Source organism: Barbatula barbatula (assembly GCF_947034865.1).
Source record: "Barbatula barbatula genome assembly, chromosome: 23".
NCBI lineage: Eukaryota > Metazoa > Chordata > Actinopteri > Cypriniformes > Nemacheilidae > Barbatula > Barbatula barbatula.
In genome coordinates this window covers 13,098,252-13,121,235 of record NC_136786.1, presented here as the reverse complement: position 1 = coordinate 13,121,235, position 22,984 = coordinate 13,098,252, and the positions used below count along the sequence as shown (strand labels likewise).

Sequence of the window (22,984 nt, the reverse complement as noted above, 5' to 3'; positions counted from 1 at the left end):
GTGCCTGCGCCTCGTATACAACGTTATATGTAAACTTGGTAGGCATTGCCTTTTCGGCGTGAAAAATATACGTTGTGGCGTGTGTGCGTGTGAACTGGTTGAATTGCGTGTGTCTCACGGCCAATGCGTGAGACTTGAGAACCCTGGTGTAAATAATAATAGTCTTTTCTGAGAGTGTACCTGACTGCAATATCCAACTCAATTTGCCTCACAAATATCTCACTCTCTTCAATCCCATTGGTTGTGGCCGTATTACATCACTGCTCATTTGCATAAATCCAACTTTCAGCTCTGTGCTGTCACTCAATTTGCCAAATTTCCATGAAACTAATGTCTTTTCTGAGAAATGTGATAAACGACACTTTTCGCGGCAAAATGCTGTCATTGTGATTTCCAATTTACACCTGGGGAGATGTCACACATCCAGCAAAATCTACAAAATTTTGTGTGAACTGAATGACTAAATTCAATTCAGTGCTAATTTAACTTTATCTATTTAAAGAGAATGGCTGGCATTTAAAAGAATTTGGGCATTTAAGCTTTTGACCGTGAAACGGGCCTGAGTAATGACCAGTGGACCACAGACTCCATCCTCCTAATGCTTCTGCTGTTTAATATGCCGTGCTGTCAGTAGAGACGGCAGTCGGGAGGTCTGTCAGGATGAACTCAACTCCGTAAACAAGGGACTCGCTCATTTCTCCCACATTTAGCTTGTGGCAAAGGCGTTTGGACCGTCTCAAAATAGATAGATGTGAAACTGAAGTGCTGCATCAGTGATTTATGTTGTGTCATTTTGTGCCATAGTAATGTTTCCATTTTCTTCAACAGAAAAATGCGATGAAGCCCTGGTCACACCCCTCCCTCATAATGCCTTCACCAGCTCCTCTGTGTTCACTGGTGGCTATGCACCTGGATATGCCAAGCTAAATAAAAGGGGAGGTAATAACATTTTCTTTCTCATGCACTCACAGATTCACGCCCACAAATGTGATAATTTGACTGGCAATATGAAACAAACGCTCATTACAACACCTCAACAAACACTCTTAGGCTGTTGATTTTTTTATGCAAACCATGTAACACACACTTTCATGGGTGCACATAGTAGATACGGTTTGTTTTCAGTCCAATACGCATCTGTACACTATACAGCAAGGTTTAGCTCAACACAACAGTGACTCCAGCCGGGATTTATTGCGTGAATTTCTAAATTACAAAAGCTCATTCAATTACGCCAAACCTGCGCCTTTGGAAAAGTCATGTTCTTAAGATGATCTACATCAGATGCGACAACGCGGTAATCTATCTCTGTGATTTGGACAAAATTGGCTTATTGTTTTTCCTTTGGTTCATTGTGACTCTCATTGAAAATGTAATTTAATGAAAAAGGAAGTTCTCGAGCCCACACAGGACATCTTTGGAGTTTTCGGTTTATGGCAGAATGTCATATTTTAATGAGGGGGAAGCTAAAGTAAATTTTACATGTCATTATTTATATCACAGAATAATGCAGTCGCATTCTAACTAGGCCTTTTACAATTGTGGTCGCGGTTAAAAATTGAAATAGAACATTCATGTTTTGCACACAGTCAGTAATGCAATGTAGGGGTCTCGGGATGTGCTTTTCAAAGTTGAACTACATTAAACCACAGTGCCCGGATGGGACTCTATGTGAAAGAGTCTCTTGTCCAATGAACATCGATTTGTGCTCCATTAAATTAATGGTGTGGACATCCAGCATAAACTTCTGTTGAAGCATGGTCGTCCACAAGGTTCTAAACACAGATTCATGGAGAAAAAAAATTTATTCCCAAACAGTGCAGGCTAACATTTAACATGTATGTGCTAAAATATTGATAGATACAGATTATTTGGGAACACTTTACAACATAATTTTGTGAAATAAAAAAAATGTGTTTACAGGATTGATTTATTCTTCTTATGTTAGTTAATACTATACGTATTCATTGTTAAAATTATTATATTTATTTAAACTTATTGTTTATTATAGTTCATGGAGTATCAACTAATGTTAACATGTACATCTTCTTATTTTGAAAATGTTTTAGTAAATGATAAATATACTAGGATGAATATATATATATATATATTTGTATAGACAGAAAGTCAATGGAGGTCAATGGGTACCGCCGTTGTTCAGTTACTACATTCTTCAAAATGTCTAATGTTTGTGTTCAGCAGAAGAAAGAAAGCCTTACACCGTGTCTACAGTGTACACGACTGGCGCGATGGGCATCCAGTGTGGACAAACTGTACAATTATAATGGGTTTTAATGTGTTATTTTGTCAAGTCACATCGCGCTGCGGTCCAGTGTAGACACGGTGTTAAGGTATTGAAATGAGAAGAGGGTGAGTAAATGATGACAGAATTTTCATATGAAGGTGAAATATCCCTTTTACATATACAAGCTTATTGTAAAGTTTAAGAAAAAATAATGATTTAGTTTTATTATAGAGGAATTCCTAATTAACTTAATAGTTTTTAATTCCTCTCTTGATGTAGTTTTATTAATCTGCCCTTGTGTTTTCCTGTCGTTTCTCAGCCTTTCAAGTGAGAAGATTAATATTAAAACTACTTCTAATGCAATAGGCAGTGATTTTTTATAGTGTAATACAGCATATATTTATGAAATCGATTATTATCCAGCGGTATTTGTTTGATGTACTTAATTTAAAAAATTCCCCTACCGAGTTGTTCGTATTGATATTATATATGTGTTCATATTTGTGTGTAATTGCAGTAATCAGCATATCTTGTAATTAAAATTGAAGTCGATTGATAGTCCAATACGCAAGTAATGAAACACTTCACACTACGCATCAGAAACATTTCGTGTTGTTTGCAGATTTGGGCTCTCATGGGGAAGCGGGTTCAGCTCATAATGGATGTTTTATATACAGGCCTCTCTGTTTGGATTTTAAAGGATCCAAATTACGTTTTTTCCAAGCATGCTGTGCTCTATATGTGCATAAAAATGTTAGCAATATTAATTGCTCCTGTAGTTATGTCTCCTATTACACATGCTGCTTAAAGCATCTATTCACAATGTGCACTACGCAAAACACTGTTTACACAATATTTATTTTGTCAAGCAGATCTCAGGTGCACATATACAGTATGGCATTACTGAAACAACATCATAGTTTTTTTCCCCGTGGCCCATTTTTGAGGTTCCAGTATTCTAGCATCTCTGCTGACCCACAAGGGGTCGCGACCCCAAGGTTCAGAATCTTTGATTTAATGCCAGAAGTGAAGATTCTGACAGAACAAAGACACACAGACTTGACAGTTGGCTGTACTGAATTCAGCTTCTATTCAGCCCCTTTCTCACCGAGGGCCAGTGGGGTTTGTGAGAATAAGCAATGGGATATGCCCTCTGGCACTGCCTACATCAGCAGTCATTCACCATAGCGACGCAGGGTTCTCTGTTACTCGAAAGGTGCACTTGGCCTGAGGGGTCCACGGTAGTGGCCAATGAACATGTTCTCCTACCTGCCAGTCTGCAAACGTAAGGAACCTCTCTCTCTCACTCTCTTTCTCTACCTGCCCTACCAGTCTTTGACAATGCCTAGGAAAAGTTAAATACATTTTGATATCTGATGAATCAATTTAATTTGCTCATTGTGTCATTTTTATGTATACTGTAAGTATTATCCTTTAGTAGATTGAATTCTCAGTTTTCTAGTGGAGTCATACCCCACGATTCTGTATAACAAAAGAAGACCTCCTTGGAAACAAAACCATTTTCATCACATTTCTCAAAATATCTATTGTTTTTCACCGAAGAATAAGGTTGAATGAATACACGATGAAAGTCAACAGTTCTTGAAAGGGGTGGTTTTCCTTTACATGCCTTCTTTTCATTTCAAACCTGTATTGACTCTGCAGTAACACAAAAAAATATATAATTAAAATGTTGGTAACAGAAAACCGTGGGTCCCCTTTGACTTGCATTGGTTTTGTGTCCATACAATAAAACCAACAGTTTTTGGTTACCAACATTTTAAATGTCTTATTTTGTGTTTTGCAGAAGAAAGAAAATCACACAGGTTAAATATGAACAATTTTCATTTTGAAAGTGAACTATTCCTTAAACGGGGCCATAGCTAATGTTATTCTTGGCTGGTGTGATATTGGACAAAATGTTAATATTTCCATGCAGACATGTAGTTGTCATCGATCTGTACTTTAATAATTAAGACTGGAATGGCAAAATTTGGACCTCATCCTGTCGATGAAATATTAAATTTTTGTGTCTGATGGACTGTATAATTTCTTACTGCATATTATGAATAGCAATGTCACTTAGGACCTTCTAATAAAATCTACATGAAACCTGTAAAGCTCGGCTGAAATAGCATTGTCAAGTTTTTTTAAAGATAATTAGCTTCCAAATAGTCACTCCGAGCTGTCAGTTTCCAATTTTACTGAACTGGTGAGCCAAGTAGTGTTAGTTTTGACATCATATTAGCATCTGGCATGAGAATTTTCACTTTTAGATGCCAAACTGTCTGGTTCAGCCTGGGTCTCGGGGCTCCAGGGTGTTGCCATGACACCCTGATTGCCAAGCCATTGATGATGTCAGAGGAGGGTTCAGCGGTTATTTAGTTGAATGAGCAGTAGCATCAAGGACTATGGTTGCTGATGGAAGATTCGGCTGTCCGTATGTCAGGCCCAACTGTCTGTCTGCACCAATGATTCATTATTTAGCTTTACTAATGTATTTTAAAGATCCCGGGCTGAAAATAGAACAGAGATCGCAGAAAATCAATACAAAGCAGGGTTTGTATTTATCCACTTTGGTTGACAGGTTGTAGTGATATCCACTTGTGTAATGGATGCTCTTATATTTTGTACAGTAGGAGAGTTAAACTTCATATACATTTAATCAATATTTGGATATTTATTTGCATTTATAACCTATACTGTATTTAGAGAGATTAAATGGAAAATAATTTGTTATTCATGCTTTTTTTTAGGTTTTTGTACAAGAGACTTTATAGGGTCAAGTATTATAAAAAATATGGTAGGTATAAATGTTTTTTCTTTTTCAAATTTTGAACACTAAAACGTCCAGTATTACTTTTATGTAGAGCTAACTCAAACTAAAAAAGTATTATTAAATACATGTCATCAGTCAAATACAGAAATGTATACGTAGTGTAATTCTGGAATTGAGATACAAAGAAGAAAGACGGAATAAAAACAGTAGATGAATGACAGACAGTTCGAGGTAATGTTGTTGAGAACGAATCATCAAGTGTCCCTGATGCAACGTGCTGCTTTAATGTGGCGATCAGAGGTGTCAGTCTGAATGATATTGACAGTCCCTCATCTAGGCTAATGTTGCCTGATCTTTACCTCTCAATGTAATGAGATATACTCCCTCTTCACACGCTACACGTCCAGTAATAAATTCACGAATTTATGTAAATATTTCCTCTACGTTAAAGATAATAGACATATATACTATATATAGACATCTTGCACAGGGCCACGTGTTTGAGTTTGTCAATAATGTGTTTATCAGTCAAGGATGTCTTACATAGATTATCACAATAGTAATTTATGTTAACAGGGATGAATATTTGTTTGTAATGTTTGGACATTGCAATAAAACGAGATTGAGCATTCAAGACCAATACAAAATGGACTGAAGCATTAGATCAACACACATTTCTATATAGTGTACAATAAACAGATAACTCTGAATTAAACTTTTATTTATGAAGCGCTTTTTAAAATTTTCATTGTTACAGAGCAGCTATACATTACAAAATTCAGTAAGAAAATATAAATGTTAGTAATATCAAGTCACCGGCCCTTCCCAATACATCTATGCAAAGCCGATTTGTCGCATTCTATTATTCGGCCAGAGGGACATCTATTTAGCAGCTGTTCACGTGTGAGATGATTCAGAGGGAAAGGTCAAATCATCCTTCTGCAGAAACCTGTTTGCCCCTCACAGCTAGAGATGGAAGAGGACAAGAGTTTGTCCTGGCTGGTATGCAGGGAAAAGAAAATGTCCTGTCGGAAGCTAATGAGGAGAAGGATTTTGAGGAACTGAGGTGAATGACAGAGGGGAGAGAAGGTTCAGATCCCCAGTGTGGAGTCATGTAGCCCAATCTTAGCTGAATAATAATGTTTTCATGCATGAGATTGAGGGACTAATAGAAGACGTGTGAGCAGTGATCCATGTCCATTGTTTTCTTCCTCACTCTACTTTGGACGCCAGATCTTATTCTCTTACATGTATTTACTGCATAGACCTACATACAGGTTCTGTACCGTAATATTGTGGGGTTTTTTAACACATTTTTATTACCCACCCATAATATACGTTTATGTAACGGCAGAAAATGTTTAACCAAACTTCAAGCAACACAGTAATAAAACTCTAATAATAGCATTTTAATAACGAGGTCAAACATATTACTCTTTGATTCATATGCAGTTTCTTCCCATCAATATAGTCTGGGTTGCTTTATGCCTGCAGCTGTCTATATTCCATTCTCGTGGATTAGAGAGTAAACAATGCTATTACTCTGCAAATGTTAATATTTCCTTCATCTATATACACGTGTATCTAAATATGGATTTAGAAAAATAATAATTATGGTCAGTAAATGATAAAATGAATATATGACCACAGCCAAACACAAAAATGAACATAAGAAATCACAAAGATTATCGATTGTCAATGGTATGAAAACCTATTTGTGACAAATATAAGCAGAGGGCAAACTTTTTTGCCATTTATCATGGCTATAGTGTGCCATCATCATCACAACTTCCTTTTGGAAGTCATACATCTATGCTGCACAGATAGCCCACCAGGCAATGTTTAGACCAAAAAAACGCACTTTATTTTTCATCTCTTTGTTTTATCTGTGTCATCTGGGATTGTTTCTTATTTATTTATTTATTTCTGTTTGGTCTGGGCCAGGCTCTAAAACTCAATGGGCTTTGTTGTTTTATTTTCTTCTGTCTTGGTGGCTGGTGTCCTTCCAGTGCCCTTTTCTGTGCTCTCTTTATCTCCTCTGAACATCTGCCTTGGTGGCAGCTTGCAGGTTGCAGTGAAGTGGATGTCCCCTGACTCCCTCACACTCTCTTAAGCTTCCTTCGTGTGGTGATCCCTGGACATCCTAATCTACTGACCCCCTGCATATGTCTTTCGCACTTTCCTTGTGCCTGGTTTCAGTGTCATTTCAAATGAAGAGTGTAAATGGCTGTTAAATGAAGGCTTTGCATTTGCTACCTTAGTTTAGCTCCGCCCACTTTCTATTGTTTGTCTGAATATTTGTCTGAATATTGCCATTGTACAGATTTACAAACAATTACAAATAAACAATCTGTCTGGCTGAAATTAGGCTTTCAAAACCTTTTTAAACCTATGTTCAGTCTTATAGTAAATCAAAGTCAAAAAATGTATTTTCAAGCCTTCTATTGAAGGCAGAATGCATGATTCTGTTCGGAAAACTTTTTTGTGAAGCTGGTTGGAAATCTTTTCAGATCCTGATAGCAATCAAGAACTATAGTGGTCAAATATGTTTTTATATTTATATGTCATCTGGCCGAACGTTTTGACGATTGATGATTATTGTTCCATTTTAATAATGTTAGGACTCTGTCCTTCCTGTCTCGAGCTTTCTAGCTCCCTGGGCAGAGTCATGACATTGCCATGTCTTTCGTGTTTCTGTTGTGTTATGTGTGGAGACATGTGGCTTTATGTTGTTACTTAATGCCACGTGTCTTCCTGTTATGTCTCTCAGCCCCACCCTCCTATCTCCTGTAATTTCATTAGGGTTTCATTCCCATCGTCTGTTTTGTAATTCACCTCGTTAGGGTTTCATTCCCATCAGCTGTCACCACTCTCCCCATGTAATCACTCCTCGTTAGTGTCTCCCTTTATATGGTCTCAGTTTCTCTCTGTTCAGTGTTGGTGCATTGTCTTTATCTATTGTCTAATGTTTGTGATCACTGGATGTCTTGCTGCTCTGTGGACTTCGTGTTTTGGATTACCTGTTTCTAAGTTTGTGGATTTATATAGTTTTCCTGTTAACCACGTTTTGTCCCCATAGAGGGAAGTGTTTGTTTTTCTAGTTTTGTTCACATTTAAATAAAATTTGTTTTATCTATCTCCTCGTCTGCCTGCATCTGGGTTCTGTCCAAACCATTTCGTGACAAATAATGCTTGTCATCAAAGTCTGTAATTGAATATCTTCACTTTTTATAAATATAGAACATTTTACGGCACATATTATTCCTTTAAACGTCCCTGTTCAAAATTTCCAAAAGCCTCTTGCTAAAGTCATATATAACATCTGTACAGCAGTCTGTTCTTTAAAGGTGCAGTGTATGAAATGTAGCGGCGTCTAGTGGTGAGGCTGCAAATAGGAACCAATGGCTCATTCCAGCCCTCACCCCTCCATTTCAAAGCACTACGGCAGCTGACACAGGACAAAGATGTTATAAAGTTTCCGCTTCTTTCTCAGAAGAGATCATGTATTTATGAAACACGCTCTGCAGTCTGTTCGTATAGGGCTACGATTAAAACAACATGGTGAATTCCATGTAAGGGAACCCGCAGTGTATGTACAGTATATAAAAATAGCTAGTTCATGTAAGGTCTTTACACGCGTCTGGAGACACAGTTATGTACAGTATATTATATTGCATTTCTGTCAGTAGATTCTCCAAAAAATGACACATTGGACCTTTTAGGCTTATTAAAGAAGACAGGAAAGCACAGATTCCTTTGTAAAACATGCATTGTGCACAACAGCAGATAAATCCATAAAATCGGGCTTTGGTAAATTACAAGGCTGTTGTAGTTTATCCTGTCGTTCACGGCCCCCTCAAGTCGTACCCTTAAGAACACGCTTAGGAGAGCACACATAATATATACAAAACACCAACAAGACTTGTTCCTGTTCTGTTTTCCTCTGGTTCCTCTGTGGAACAAGTGCAAACAGATTTCAGATCAATACGACAAGCAATCGAGTATTGTGTATTTTCTTCAGGTGCTGGGGGCTGGTCTCCGCTGGACAGCGATCATTATCAGTGGCTGCAGGTCGACCTGGGAAGCAGGAAACAGGTCACAGCCGTTGCCACACAGGGTCGATATAGCAGCTCCGATTGGACTACGCGCTACCGACTTCTGTACAGCGACACAGGCAGGAACTGGAAACCATATCATCAAGATGGTAACGTCTGGGTGAGTACAGTTGTTTGGTATAGGATTGTTAACACGGCACTTTTGAGGTTGTATAGTAGGTTGCTTGTTTGTTTAAATCTGTTTTAAAACTCTAATTTACAATAACGTTTACACGTGTAAAAGTTAAACAAAATAAAAAAATAAGATGCAGATAAAAATGGTTGCAAATTCAGATGCTGTAGGGGCTGGTTTGAGATGCAATTTTAGTTTTGTAGTTGTTAATAACATTTTATAGAAAACCAAACAAAAGTAAGAGGCAAGCATCCCATAGTTTCCTATAAAACGAGCTAGTTTGAGGCGAAATTTCATTTTGTTTAAAAAAAGAAGTTATATTATGGAAAACTTTTAGTCATATAAAAGTGAATCATAATTATCAAAAGGGAAAGATCGGTAGTAAAGTTTGTAGTAAATAACACAATTTTAGAGTAAACAAAACAAAACAGGGAAGAATCAAAATTTTACCACAAAAACTAGACAAATTTTTTATTTGAATTATTATTAAAATGTTATATTATAGAACTTATAGAATACAAAAATATAGTTCTAAATTTTTTATACAATTATATTAAAGTGCACTATAATGGCAAAAGGGAAAAATCCGCTTTTGAAACTTGTAGTCTGTAGTTATTAATAACATTTCATATTAAACAAAACCAAAGACAAGACAAGATACCACTTTTCCCTATAATACTACAGTTTGTATTATAAATAAAATGTTATATTATATAAATGATCAAATAAGAAAATGAATTACATTAATACAATTATTGTATAGTAATTACATAAAAATGTTAATCTTAATATTAAATTGCACCATAATCCTCAAAAGTGGCAAATTATATTCTGATATAAATCAAAAATGACACCGTGCACGTAAATGTATAACAATCACGATTAACAAAACCAAATCAAGATTCTAGACATGCTTTGTGCTTCTTGTAATTGAGACATTTGTAAGGCATGCTAGTTGTTGTAGCAGGGCATTAGCACTCACCTCGTTCACATGGTGAGCTCACCAAGGACGGCTGAAGATCAATGAGTCAAGAGGATGCCTTGATTTCTTCCTGGGCGCTTTAATCAACAGTAAGCAATCAAGGAAGCACTTAGATTCAGAGAAAGACAGTTGCACACACTGATTTCTGGATTAACAGCTGATGTACCGCTGGGTCCAAGCTAGAGCGGAGTGGAATTATTACCCAACCAACCAGTGATCCACACACTTCCTGTGTCTTTACAGGAACTTTTATTGCTACATTCTCACATCTCTGCCCAAGCCTCGGCAAACTTTCCATTTGATCGATTTATTAAATTCTGAGCAATCTCCTGATATTCTGCTCGTGTTGAACAAACGCTGAGTGAATTGAAGTGCTCTTGAATTCAGGACAATCCTGAAACACTTGTTTACTAAATTCATTCTTAAAATGACTGTTTAATGCAGGGTGGATCAACACTTTTAACGCATTACGTATCGTTTCTGTTGCTGTGGTGGTGTGTGCCATACAGTGTGGTATCGGTGAGGTTTTACCTACTAGACTGACAAATATAACGCCAATGCAAATTTCATCTAGATGAGCTTGATTGAGGGGCATATGTTTTTATATTTCATCTGAAATAATCAGATTGCATTTGGCCTCTTAAAGAAATTCACCACTGGAGGATAACCGCTCCACCAATCACGGCCTCGATATTAAAGATGCAATCAAAACAATCTTTCAAAGCACCCAGAGTCCAATTGATTTATATGCAGTGCAGTTTCTGACCGGATCATTTTCACTCCTGAATAATTTTCATCACATTTTGGGCCCTGTCTTTAATTTATTTTCTTTGATGGGGTTATACATCTGAATATTAATTAAGCTCCTTTGTGTCAGTGATGAATAATGGCGTGTTGTTGTGTTTTTACCCGTCGTGTGTAGCATTTTCTTCTGCTTGGTTGTTTAAATCATTTTTCGATGTTTCCAAATTTTTTGCCACTTTTAATCAAAGTGTCACCTCGCTCAACAAGCCAATCTCCTTATTCTGTTAGTTTCAAATTATTTATTCTTTCCTGCAAGGTTAAATGTCAATTCAGCCTGGGGATTTGACAGTGCTAGGTAGAGATAGGAGTGTGTACTTGCTCGCTAAATAACTTTGGCTTATGGCTTAAAAGTCGCATGCTATTTATCAGAAAATGGCAAACCGCAATACATTTCGGTGACATTATATCCTTTAGCCTTTAACATCATGTTGTGCTCTTTTCACATCATCGGTGAGAGTGCCCAGAATTATGAACATGAACGCTATTGCTTTTCCTAACAATCAAAATATTTGGCCTGGTTAAGTATAAAATGGATGAAAAGATGGGAAAATACGATATACAATTGAGTCAATAAGTAAATAACTGCTGGAAACAATCATCACCTGTCGTGCAACTATTCAGGGCGCTGCCATTCGTTGAAATTCGTTTTTTTAAGTACACTGGTACAATAATATCTGTTATTTATAATGACATTTGTGTAAATCATTTTATACGTTTCCATGGAGATGATGGGTTGAAATACAGGTGCTCAGATTTGTTATCCGAGCACCTCCACACCAATTATCCCCCAGTCTGTCAATCAGTTTCTAAAGCTGGTGCGGCTTATCCATTAGGGCGATGGGGGCGAAGGGGGCGAAGCACCTACAAAGTGCGAAAACAAAGGATTTTTCGCTTGCTTTCACCATTCTAAACTGTGTGTTCTGCCTGTAGAAGTACAGCCCAATCACGTTAACTCTTGTTCCGTAGAGTACCGCCCCTTTTTAGGGCGATTTCACTCTCACCAAGATTTCCCCCGAGTCCTCTCATTGACTTCCATACGAATTCCTTTTATTTCCAACTTCAGGCCCTGCAATGCATTCTCTATGGGCTTCCCAAAGGGCTGGCCCTAATATGCTTGCTTCATCATAGGCAACCTTAACTTGTGCCTTAACAATTCTCGACCCCCAGTACTGCGAGAGATTATGAAGTCAGACCCGTTAGATCTCCGGGTATTTTCTAAATATAAAACTAGATTTATTTCAAAGCGATATACTGTACATATTCACAGCAGCAGTTAAATAATGGAGGAAACTGTGCACTTTCTGTATAATGGACATGTCACGCGAACGACGCGACATGGTAATGGGTGAAGCCATTAATCATGCTATACGAAAACAATGTCCACATTGAATGCTGCGTGTTGTGTTAGTTAAATGTTTTATTACTTTCCCTGTTTACCATGTCAGAGTTCACTCCCAAAACTCCTTTTAACAACAAAACTCTATTACCCTAGATAATGGTCAAACCACAGACTTAAATAGGGTTATTTGGTAGTGGGTTAACAACCATGAGAAAGGTATCACTTCCAAATGCGTCATGTGCAAATGTACAATGTCAAATACTTCAAAGCAGTGACATAGGCCAGCTATGCAAATTAACCTGACCAATGAACCATTTGAATAGGGGCTCAGATCAATGATTATGCTTTTAAAGGCATGTTAATGTTGTATCACCTGTCAAATGCCTATTTAACAGTTACATTTAGTCCTACATCATTGATGGTGAATCTTTTTGGTTATTGTTCCTGTTGTCCCCATCAAAAAAGCTTTTGCACCAGCTGCCACTGGTCTCAAGAATCATTTCCATAATAACAGCAAAAAATGCAAGCATACTCTTTATTTAAAGACAACTAAAGAGTAAAATAGTCTTAGATTTAGTTCGTTTGAAGATATTTACAAGGAAATTTGTGAGAAATGTTTAATGCATTCACTTTATTCTACTCACTGTCAGACTTTTTTTATAACTCATTACTATTGGTGACCTTTTTTGTCTGTGAGGTTTGCAGATATTGAATAAATAAAAAATATAAAAAATGGCTTGTCAACATGTGTGATTTTCTTTAAAGTGGCAGTTTTGGAGATGTAAGCTTTCAGTCTGACAGTGAGGATATATATAAACACATGACAACAGTTTGTTCTATCTTTCATTAAATTAACATCTGATGACTAACAGAAAATAAGCAATAAATTGTCAGTTATAAGTTTATTCCCAGTGTATTGCCCATAACAATAGCATGGCATAATAGCTGTTATATAAACTGTTAACTGTAATTTGTATAAGAACTGAGCAACAATAAAAAATGTCTGTTTCAAAAACAGCCTGCAGGTTTAGATTGACGTGTGGTTGTTTTAATTATGAAATTATAGCAATTTACCACAGACTTACAGAGAGTATATTTTGAATGGGTCCTTTTGGAGGCTTATACATTACCCAAACCTTTTCGCAACCCCTGCAGTTAATGGTGAATGAGCTTCAAGCAGCTACCTTTATACTTAATGAATGCGGGCAGAAATTGTACATTTCCGCTCTCACGACTCTACAGTAACCACAGCTCTCTACGTGGCGTAATGCTGGAGACATCTCTCTATCAATGAATGTGCGGAAACATGCACTTAGAAAGGCTGTACAGCGAGCCGTACACCTGGGGAGCAAAAAGCCCTTTAGTTGTTTTACTCAATGAGAGACTTTGCCCATTACAAAGATCCCATTGTGACGGCTGGGCTTTTATTCTTTGACCTTTCTATGATATTTGACTTTATTTTGGTGCTGTCAAAAATAAAGGAAGCACTGTTTCAGGGTTTCAGAATTTAGAAAGTGTTTTTTTTTTATTCACAAACATTTTTATGGTGTGTAAGTTATCATCAAAAACGACTGAGACATCACACACAGACACAAAAAAAACACTCGTACTCTTGGGCAGGGGTTTTCAATCTATAGATGCCATGGTCATCCTCAGTGGTTAGAGCCTTGGGCTTGTGATCAGAATGTTGCCGGTTTAAATCTCAGTGCCAGCAGGTCATGACTGAAGTGTCCATGAGCAAGGCACCTTACCCTTGATTGCTCTGCAGTAATGTGCCACTGTAAAAAACGCCTTGTAAGTCGCTTTGGATAAAAGCGTCTGCTAAATGAATAAATGTAAATAATAACTTGCTATGCTATTACATTTACTTGCTAATATGCTATTACATTTTTATTCATAATTTTTTTTATATATTCATAAAATTTATTCATAAAAGATTTAATGCACTTTTGTGTCTATTTAATGTAATTTATGTAATTATCTGTTTTAATAATTATTTATTTACACATTTTGTCCTTTTTTACAGTTGTTTTCTCAACTTTTAAAGAGTCTCGTATATAGAGTTCTGTTTACAAAGTGTTACATTAAAAATGCTTTTATTTGCTTTTATTTTTCTATTTGAAATTCTTTTTCACAACTTTTCACAACTTTCAAGCTTTCAATACTCATTCGTTGCCTGTGAGTTTGGCAAATTTATTCAATTTCAGATAAGGACTATTTCCCCTCAATTTACTTTCTTGCATTTCAAGACTTTCAAGAGGGCTTTCAAATAATAACAGTGTGATGCTCCCTTCACTATTGTATCCTCCCACAATATCAACAGTAAACAAAATGATCTGGAGTCACGTTGGGTTTGATAACTGTGGTGAAATATGTTCAGCTAAACAGGCCACTGCTCAAAGTCTTGTGAATGTAAGCACTTGGGGCAGTCTGGATCGAACTGTGTTGAACTACTTAGGTATTGTGGTGATTAATCATGAGCCAGGCCACGTGAGATCAAACCAGTGAAAATTGTTTGCATCCTTAGTACCAAATATCCTATAGGCATGTTTGGACAAGGAAGAATTCCAAACTACAATAGAATAGAATAGAACTTGTTTTGGATGCATGCACCCATTGAAATAAGTATAATATTTAATGAAGGTGAGGAATCTGTTCTGAACTGAGTCCATCTATCCTTTTAAAAAAAAAATCTTTAGATGGTACAACATCAGTATCTAAACCACCAACTGTTTTTATACAGAAATGTGGCAAAAGGTCTACATTTATAATGAAGGTGCATCGGTTAGCGCGGTGAGAATATTAGCTTTTAGTTATGGTATTTGACAAAGGTCAAAATAAATGAGGAGAAACACTGAGAGTAAACACAGACTGCAACCAAAGGCAGATAGGTTTAGACCCCTGAGTTAGTAAAAAACAGTAGGTCATTTTTACAGAGACTGTGCAAGAAAAGAAATGTGTTCAATTGAAACTTACTTAAAAACTCAAAGTCTGTCTTTGAAATGTGACCATATTAGTCATTTCTGAATAGGGGCTCATATTAATGTTTATGCTTTTAAATGCATGTCCAACTAAGAAACAATTTTTCAATATTGCATCTTAAATTAATACATATTGATCAAACCATTTAATTTTAAATGTTCTACCTTGTCCACACTTAGCTCACTCTTTTGCCAGACTTTACCCTTCTTACTCTGTTGAAATGAGTGAGGCTTATTTCCACATGTCAGGTTCTCTCTTCCCTCAGATGTCCTTAACTATACCCCTGACCGGGACTCATGTCGCTAAAGTACGAAGACTCAGAGTGTCATTGAATTGGCTGGCCCTGTCAGCCCTTCACACATATGCGTACGTCTGCCATTTTGACTGATTCAGCTCTGCTCTCAGCCTCAGAGAGAGGGAAGCTGTCTTCACCTCATCCGTCAAAGAGGGCCCCGAGTGGCGCGAAAAAGTACGAAGGTGCCAAATGCTCTCAGTTGGAGGATAATGGTTTCTTAAATAGTGGATTGCGTTTTGCTTTTACTCTGTTGGCAGTGCAGTCTATCTGGTCTATCTGCTTTTGCCATAAAATGCGGTTGTGACTACAGATAAAACATTTATGTAAATGACTATAAAACATTTAGGCAAAGCTGTGATTGTGTAGTTTGTCGAACTTTGCAATACAATGTTCGGTAACACTTTCTACAAAGCCTGCATTTATAATGGATTATAAGGGCATTCTTAATGCATTACAAGGTATGCATAATGACTTATAAACAGCCTTTTAATATGTTATACTGTTTTATGAATAACAACAACAACAGTTACAATATATTATAATACACACCTATTTGTGGTTGTAACTTGTACGTGTATAATAATCTTTAACACATGATGAGGTCTGCATTTATAATGCATTATAATGTTAGTCTTATTGCATTATAACAGATGCATAATACCTTGTTAAATAACCTTACCAAATGGATTGTATAAACTTATAAAGCCTTTTCATTCTTTATAAGAAGAGTTTGCATTGGTCACTTTACTTTAAGTGGTAAAAGTCTATTCATAAGATATAGTGAGCTATTGTACATTATAACCATAGTAAGTATGTGGAGTTTATCATGTGTTATACATCTCAATACTCTTACGTTTTAACCACAAATAGGCAAGTATTATTACATTACAACCAATGTTTGATTATTCATGAGACGATACAATCCATTTTGTAAGGTTATTTAACAAGGTATTATGCATCTGTTACAATGCAATAAGACAACCATTATAATGCATTAAAAATGAGACCTCATCATATGTTATAGATTATTATACACATACAAGTTATAACCACAAATAGGTTGGTATTATAATATATCGTAACTGTTGTTGTAATTATTTATAAGACAGTATAACATACTATATAAGGCGGTTTATAATGCATTAAGAATGCCCTTATAATGCAATAGAAATGCAGGCTTCATAGAAAGTGTTACCGAATGTTCTAGAATGTTCACTTTGGGAAACATCTTTACTTTGTTTCTAGGGCGCTCAAGTAAAAAGGAGGCTTTTAGACACGTTGGTTCACTGCATGATCTTGCCGCATCTACTTGGCCTTGTTAAAAAGTAATGTACTGTAAAAAAGAACAGATATATTTAGAACATTTCACATTTGGATGTTCTTTGTATGTAAACATCTAATGACACAAAGTTTCTGATTTTTGTTGTGGGACGCTTTAGTATCTCATATATTATCTAACCTTTAATAAATCTGTCAGGGTTTATTTTTGTGATACTTATTTTGTGAACTTTCTGTCTGTAGATTATCCCGCTTATTACACAGCTCCTTACCTCATAAATTATTGAACATGAAATATTGATTTGAAAAATATTTATTTTGCTTATTTTTGAAGAATGCAAAACCTGTTTACTTTCCACAAACAATTTGGATTAATCACTTGATGTTAAATATAATGTCCTACATATTATTTAAGAACATATTTATTTAACATTTTTGTGTTATATTAAATATAAACTGTTCCTGTAAAAAATATTCGTAGCATCTTGTTCACCATGTGTTATTGGTTTGGACAATTGTTATCTGGGAATATAGTAATAATAATAATAAAAATTATTTTCTATAAGGCCTTGCAATATAAAAATGCAACAAAAATGCAACAAAACCAATTTCTCAAAACCAATTTCAAAACCACAAATAACATATATCAAACAATATAAAATAACAAAGCTTGGAATGTCGCAATTGGCCAATCAGAATAAAGTATTCCAGAGTGCCTGTGTAATAAAGTAAATTAACCTACGCTAGGTTGAGTTGGGTTTCTTCGTGTTTTAGCCAACCACAGGTTGAAACCAACCCAGCGTTGTTTGGGCAAATAAATGTATCAAAAATTGTGCAACAGCTTTATTAAGGCCAAAAATGCAAACCTGCTACTTTCTATCCTGTTACACATTTTGGCATAGTTTTATTTTATTTTACAATTGACCAAAGTTCATTTGTCAGTTGAGGCCACAACAAACTCTGCACCTGTATTTGCATAATAATTTGATGATCTAAATGTGATACGAGCCTCAAATAGATGAATGCATTGAATCATAATGTGTGGCAGCTGCATGATTGACTTAATATTGATTTAGGACCTTCTCACATTGCTTTGGTCGTGTACTATGCTTTAATGGATTGCTCAGACAGGAAGGCTCCCCCTGTCTTCAGATCCAAATATTACATAAGTAACACAGAATAAAACGATGGCTACAAGAGCTTAATGGTTTATTCGGAAGCTATCCACCTATCTTCTCTCAGACCACATCAATATCTTAAACAGTCTCGGAAGATGGCTTGTAAAGAGATAATGATGAAAGCATTTAATGCAGAAAAGTCCTCTTTATTTGTCCACTCTACGGTTTTTTATCCAAACCTTCTGCATGCGTCCAACAATTTCCCAGTGTTTTGTTTGAAGTATTGCAACCTACAAACAATTACAGCTCAAGAGAAGAATAACAGAATTCAGAAGTTCTAGTGTGGACAAGCAGTTTTAACCAGGCCTGAAAAACAACATGTTTATAATAGTTAGAGCTCTTGGGTATTTGATGGCCGCTTCAAGGTCAAGCAGTGCTACATTGAGTTGCATTCATTGCGTTCTTGTACACCTTCCATCATGTGTTACCGTAATGAATCCTATCTTTTTGTTTCCAGTTGCTTTTTTATCTGATACAGAAAAGTTGCTATCCACAAAAGCGTTTTCTCTCGCTCTCACAGTTAGAAATTTGCAGAATGGCTGTTCAAAGCCATTAGAGAGAGAAGAGACCCTGGGAGTCTCTTGAGCTTTGTCACAAAATAAGTAAAAGCAACTTTAATTATACCATGGGAAACCAGTGAATGTGGCGCTTATGATAGTTACAGCTGGCTTCCTGCCTAAACCCAGACTCTTCGGCTTCTGAAAAAAAGCCTCTATCTCCGTCAGGCCTTTGTGCTTTAAATTGTGAAGGTGCTTGATTAAACAACATGCCAGGCAGCAAAGCTCTCAGGGTGACTTCACATTTGGCCAACTAATTACACACTTGCTGACTGTTAAGGGTACGGAGCTGGAATTAACCGGGCCTGAATTGAGTCATTCCGCTCGCGAATTCAGAAACCTTTGGCCTGTGTGGTCGGCGTAAAGTGCGGATTTGTGCATATTAATCAGCTTTTCTCAACACAATGAAGTAGAAATGAGGTCAGCTGACATTCAAGATGTTAATTATCTGGTCTTTGAGGCCAAACAAATGTTGTGAGGGCAGAAACCAGTTACATACATTGGCAGTGCGGGGACAAATGGAAACGTTGTTTTGGAACCTCTGATAAGGACTCAATCCTTGCGTCCAGATTTGAAATCCTAAATAATTTTCGAAATTAGAATTAGTTTGTCCCTTGTAATAATTGTAATATGTTGTAATGAGTATATGCTAAAATATTATATTACTCACATTGCAATAAAAATGTATTCAGTTTTATGTTACAGAATATTCATATCTTTTTCAAATTACGAAGTAGACTGAACTGATAATTTGCAAGTGTAAAAATTTGACATTCTGCCTCAGTATTACCAATATTACCGTACTGTTTTGTATACAGTATGCAGGTGGGCAAACTGGAACGCAGACATTGTTCCCTTGGAAACAGTTTAAGCCACGCCCGGGCTGGAATCCATGCCCTAAGGTAAAGCCACTCATTGGGCCCAGGAGATGGGCTACAATGTCACCAGACCCCGTGAATTTCAGCAATGGCCCTGAAACCTCAAACAACTTGTAGTTTCTCGATCAAAGTGCATTGAGCACTCCCCAGTCACCCAGTACAGAGACCAGTGATCAGCACTTCAAACATTACCACCACAATACACAGCGTCCAGTATTGACAGGTTCAGCGTGTTCCTCTCAAGAAATCCCCGGTTATACAATAAAGTCCATCTAATGGTGTGTTTGGGGGGACGAGTTCTGTAAGCCGCATCATTTCAGTTCGGTGGTCTTGAGCTTCTTATCTCCAATCCCACATGCTCTCAAGTTCTCCACCGCTGAATGAGACTGAATCAATTTCTTGCACCGCGTGACACAGGAAGCTGCGTGGGGTCAGCGTGAACCACAGAGCCATGCGGTTTGAGCCCAACTCAACTCAAGGTTTTTTGACGGAATATTATGCTCTGCTGCTTTTGAGACAAGGCAGTGGAGAGTTTGATCAGATCACTCAAACCTGCACTTGACCTGATAAGATCTAACCTACATACAGAAAATCTGCGGTATGCTTTAATTTGTTGCATTTGTCTTACAGGCATTCACGGGTAACTCCAATACGGAGAGCGTGGTTCGGCATGACCTGCAAAACACAATTGTGGTCCGCTACTTGCGTATCATTCCTTTAGACTGGAGTGAAGAGGGACGGATCGGCCTCAGGTTCGAGATCCACGGGTGCCCTTACTGTAAGTTCACATTCTTTAGAACATTCAAAATTCACACTCACATTCTTTTACAACCAACAGACATCCAACAACTGGTTAAACACCAGTTATTTTGTGAGCAAAAACAACCTAGTTTGCTTTTTAGAGGCAATTTATATGATCTTGGCAGCTGATGGGATTTGCATCTTAACAACTGCGCAGTTGAACATTTTATGTGGGTTGATCTTTATTATAGCTGGAACATTTGCTAAGCTCAGTATAAAAATCGACAGTTTTATCTTTCCAGAGTATTTTGTCATACCAAGGAAGAGCAATCATCAGCTTTTTAGGATCACTGGGTGATTTATATGCACTACAAGATTGCAATATATATTCAGAAGGTTCCCAGTACAATTAAGAGAAATTGGCTGATGCAACTTATTTTGAAAGTCAAGGTCAGCTATCTACTTATTTCACATACAGGGCAATCCAAGTTTTCATAATTTTCAAAGATATACACCAGTATGCCAGCATGGTGTTTAAGCTAATGAGCAGAAAGTGAATACTGCGTACATAAAAGAAATGGTGTCATACATATCGCTGCTGAATAGAGACAGCAATTATGGGATAAAACTTTAATTCTGTCATCATTTTCTCACCCGTTTGCATGTACTACTCTCTTCTGCAGAACAGAAAAGAAGATATTTTAAAGAATGGCGGTAACTGATCAACGGTGGTACCCATTCACTTACATCGTCTTTTTGTCAGTAATTAATTATGAATGGATACCGCCATTGTTTGGTTACCAACAACTAAAACAATATCTTCTTTTGTGTTCTGTAGTGTTCTTCACAGTGTGAGCACCCCCTGTAGGAAACCGTTATTAGTTAATAACGTTAGCTGTTCTGCTTGCATCAATTCAGCGGTAATTCTTTCAATCTAAGCCTTTGATTATATTGTAATTTCACTAGCAATGAAAGAAGAGCAATTTTTGAAATATGAACGCATTCTGTTTGCAGTGCCCATGACGAATTCATCATTTTCATTACATTAAGTGTTGCAAAATTGATCTCGATAACAAATTTCAATTAACACCCACATAAATTCGATTGAAGAGTATCACACGCAGTTTTCTCATCACAGTGATGTAATCATTTATCATTTAATACCACAGCAGAAAAATGGGCTCAGCTAATTATTCTCTGAATCACGATTCTTAAGTTCTTCTATTTGTGTTTGTTTGTTTGTTTATTTATCTATTGATTTGGGTGGAGAGGGATATCTTCCTTGAAAAATCCTGCACAGGGACTACTTCTACACTGTCGATGAAGTCATATTAATCTGTAGCTCTTCAAAGCGTGTTTCCAAATGAAGCCTGGTAGCTGTAGATACGTGTCATTCCTGAAAAATATGAGGGGGCTTCACTGATTTTCCTGTCAGAAAGCTTCTCATGCTGGTGATCAGTGACAGTGATAAAGATGTAACACATCCTCCAAACTGTAGATGAAGAGAGCTTAGGGAGAAATGTATGAACAGTGCCGGAACACCCTGCTGGAAAATCCTGTTTAAGAAGCTGACTGTGTTTAAAAACATGCTAGCTGATCTAAACTGGACATTCATTGGAAGAAGATCATATCGAACCAACAATTAATCATCTAGTCATACCAGTACTAAGGTAGTCAAGCTCTGCCTACTTAAGACCCCACCAGGAAAAGATACGTGAACAAGAAAGATGAATTTGAAGATCACTAGAAAAATATCAGCAACCACACAAATGCATGATAATGTCTTTATTCTGAACTCTTTATATTCGAGTAGATTTTATTTGGCTGTAAACGCAACAAATTACGTAAATTTAGAAAGTTTGTACTTTACTTAAAGCCTTTATGTATAATGCATTATAAACGGTTATTTACGGGTAAGATGCATTTTAATCGTTCATAATGTGTGTTGTAATACATTAAACGTTGTTATTAATAACTAACCAAATTAGAAGTAACCAAATTAAATATGCTAAGTGTAACAACAAATCGATTTGCGTTTTAATACATTACATGTAGTTACAATTATTCATAAGACATTACAATGCACGATAAGGTGCATTACAAGGCATAATCAAAACATTAAAACTACTTTTTTAATGCATTATACATTGTAGGAAAGTTTTTTTTCAAAAAAAAAAAATATATATACATATACATTTTTATAGTTCACAATATCAGAATATCAATAATAATTCACAAAGTCAGAGCTTTACTACACGTTTATTGTGGACAAAAGGATTCACAGTAATAATATTGTGTTTATTAAAAATCTTTTGAAATATATAAATTATGATATCAGTAAAAATCATCTTTACTTTTTGGTCAAATATTTGGTCAATGTGTGTGAATAATAGTCATTGAACCGATAATCATTGTTTTTAATATCACCGTTATTGAAACTACTGCTGTACGGTGACACCTCTACTTCATAGTTATTGTTTATTAACTGTGACTCCTACTTCGTTGTTTAGATAGAGAGATTATTTAGATTATTTTTCTTTACCAATATTTTATGCCATAATAGGAGACTTGACAAACAGAATTTCGGCTTATCCAAACTTAACTTCCTAGAATGCATCTCAATCTGATTAAAAATTAAGAATGCATAAGAATGGCTAATCACGTGAAAGTTTGCCCGATCTACAAATTACTTTCCAGCT

At 36.4% G+C, this 22,984-nt stretch overlaps 1 protein-coding gene across 1 annotated transcript in view; it reads left to right on the top strand.

Moving 5' to 3' along the window:
* LOC306889027 (contactin-associated protein-like 2) overlaps window positions 1-22,452 on the top strand; it is a 116,188-nt gene extending 93,736 nt beyond the window's left edge. The window contains exons 2-4 of the mRNA XM_079447682.1: window positions 829-939; window positions 9,046-9,239; window positions 20,175-22,452. Of these exons, the coding sequence (XP_079303808.1) occupies window positions 829-939; window positions 9,046-9,239; window positions 20,175-20,474 (605 nt within the window). The 3' untranslated portion in view covers window positions 20,475-22,452. The remainder of the gene's footprint in view (window positions 1-828; window positions 940-9,045; window positions 9,240-20,174) is intronic.
* The last annotated feature ends 532 nt before the right edge of the window (window positions 22,453-22,984 follow it).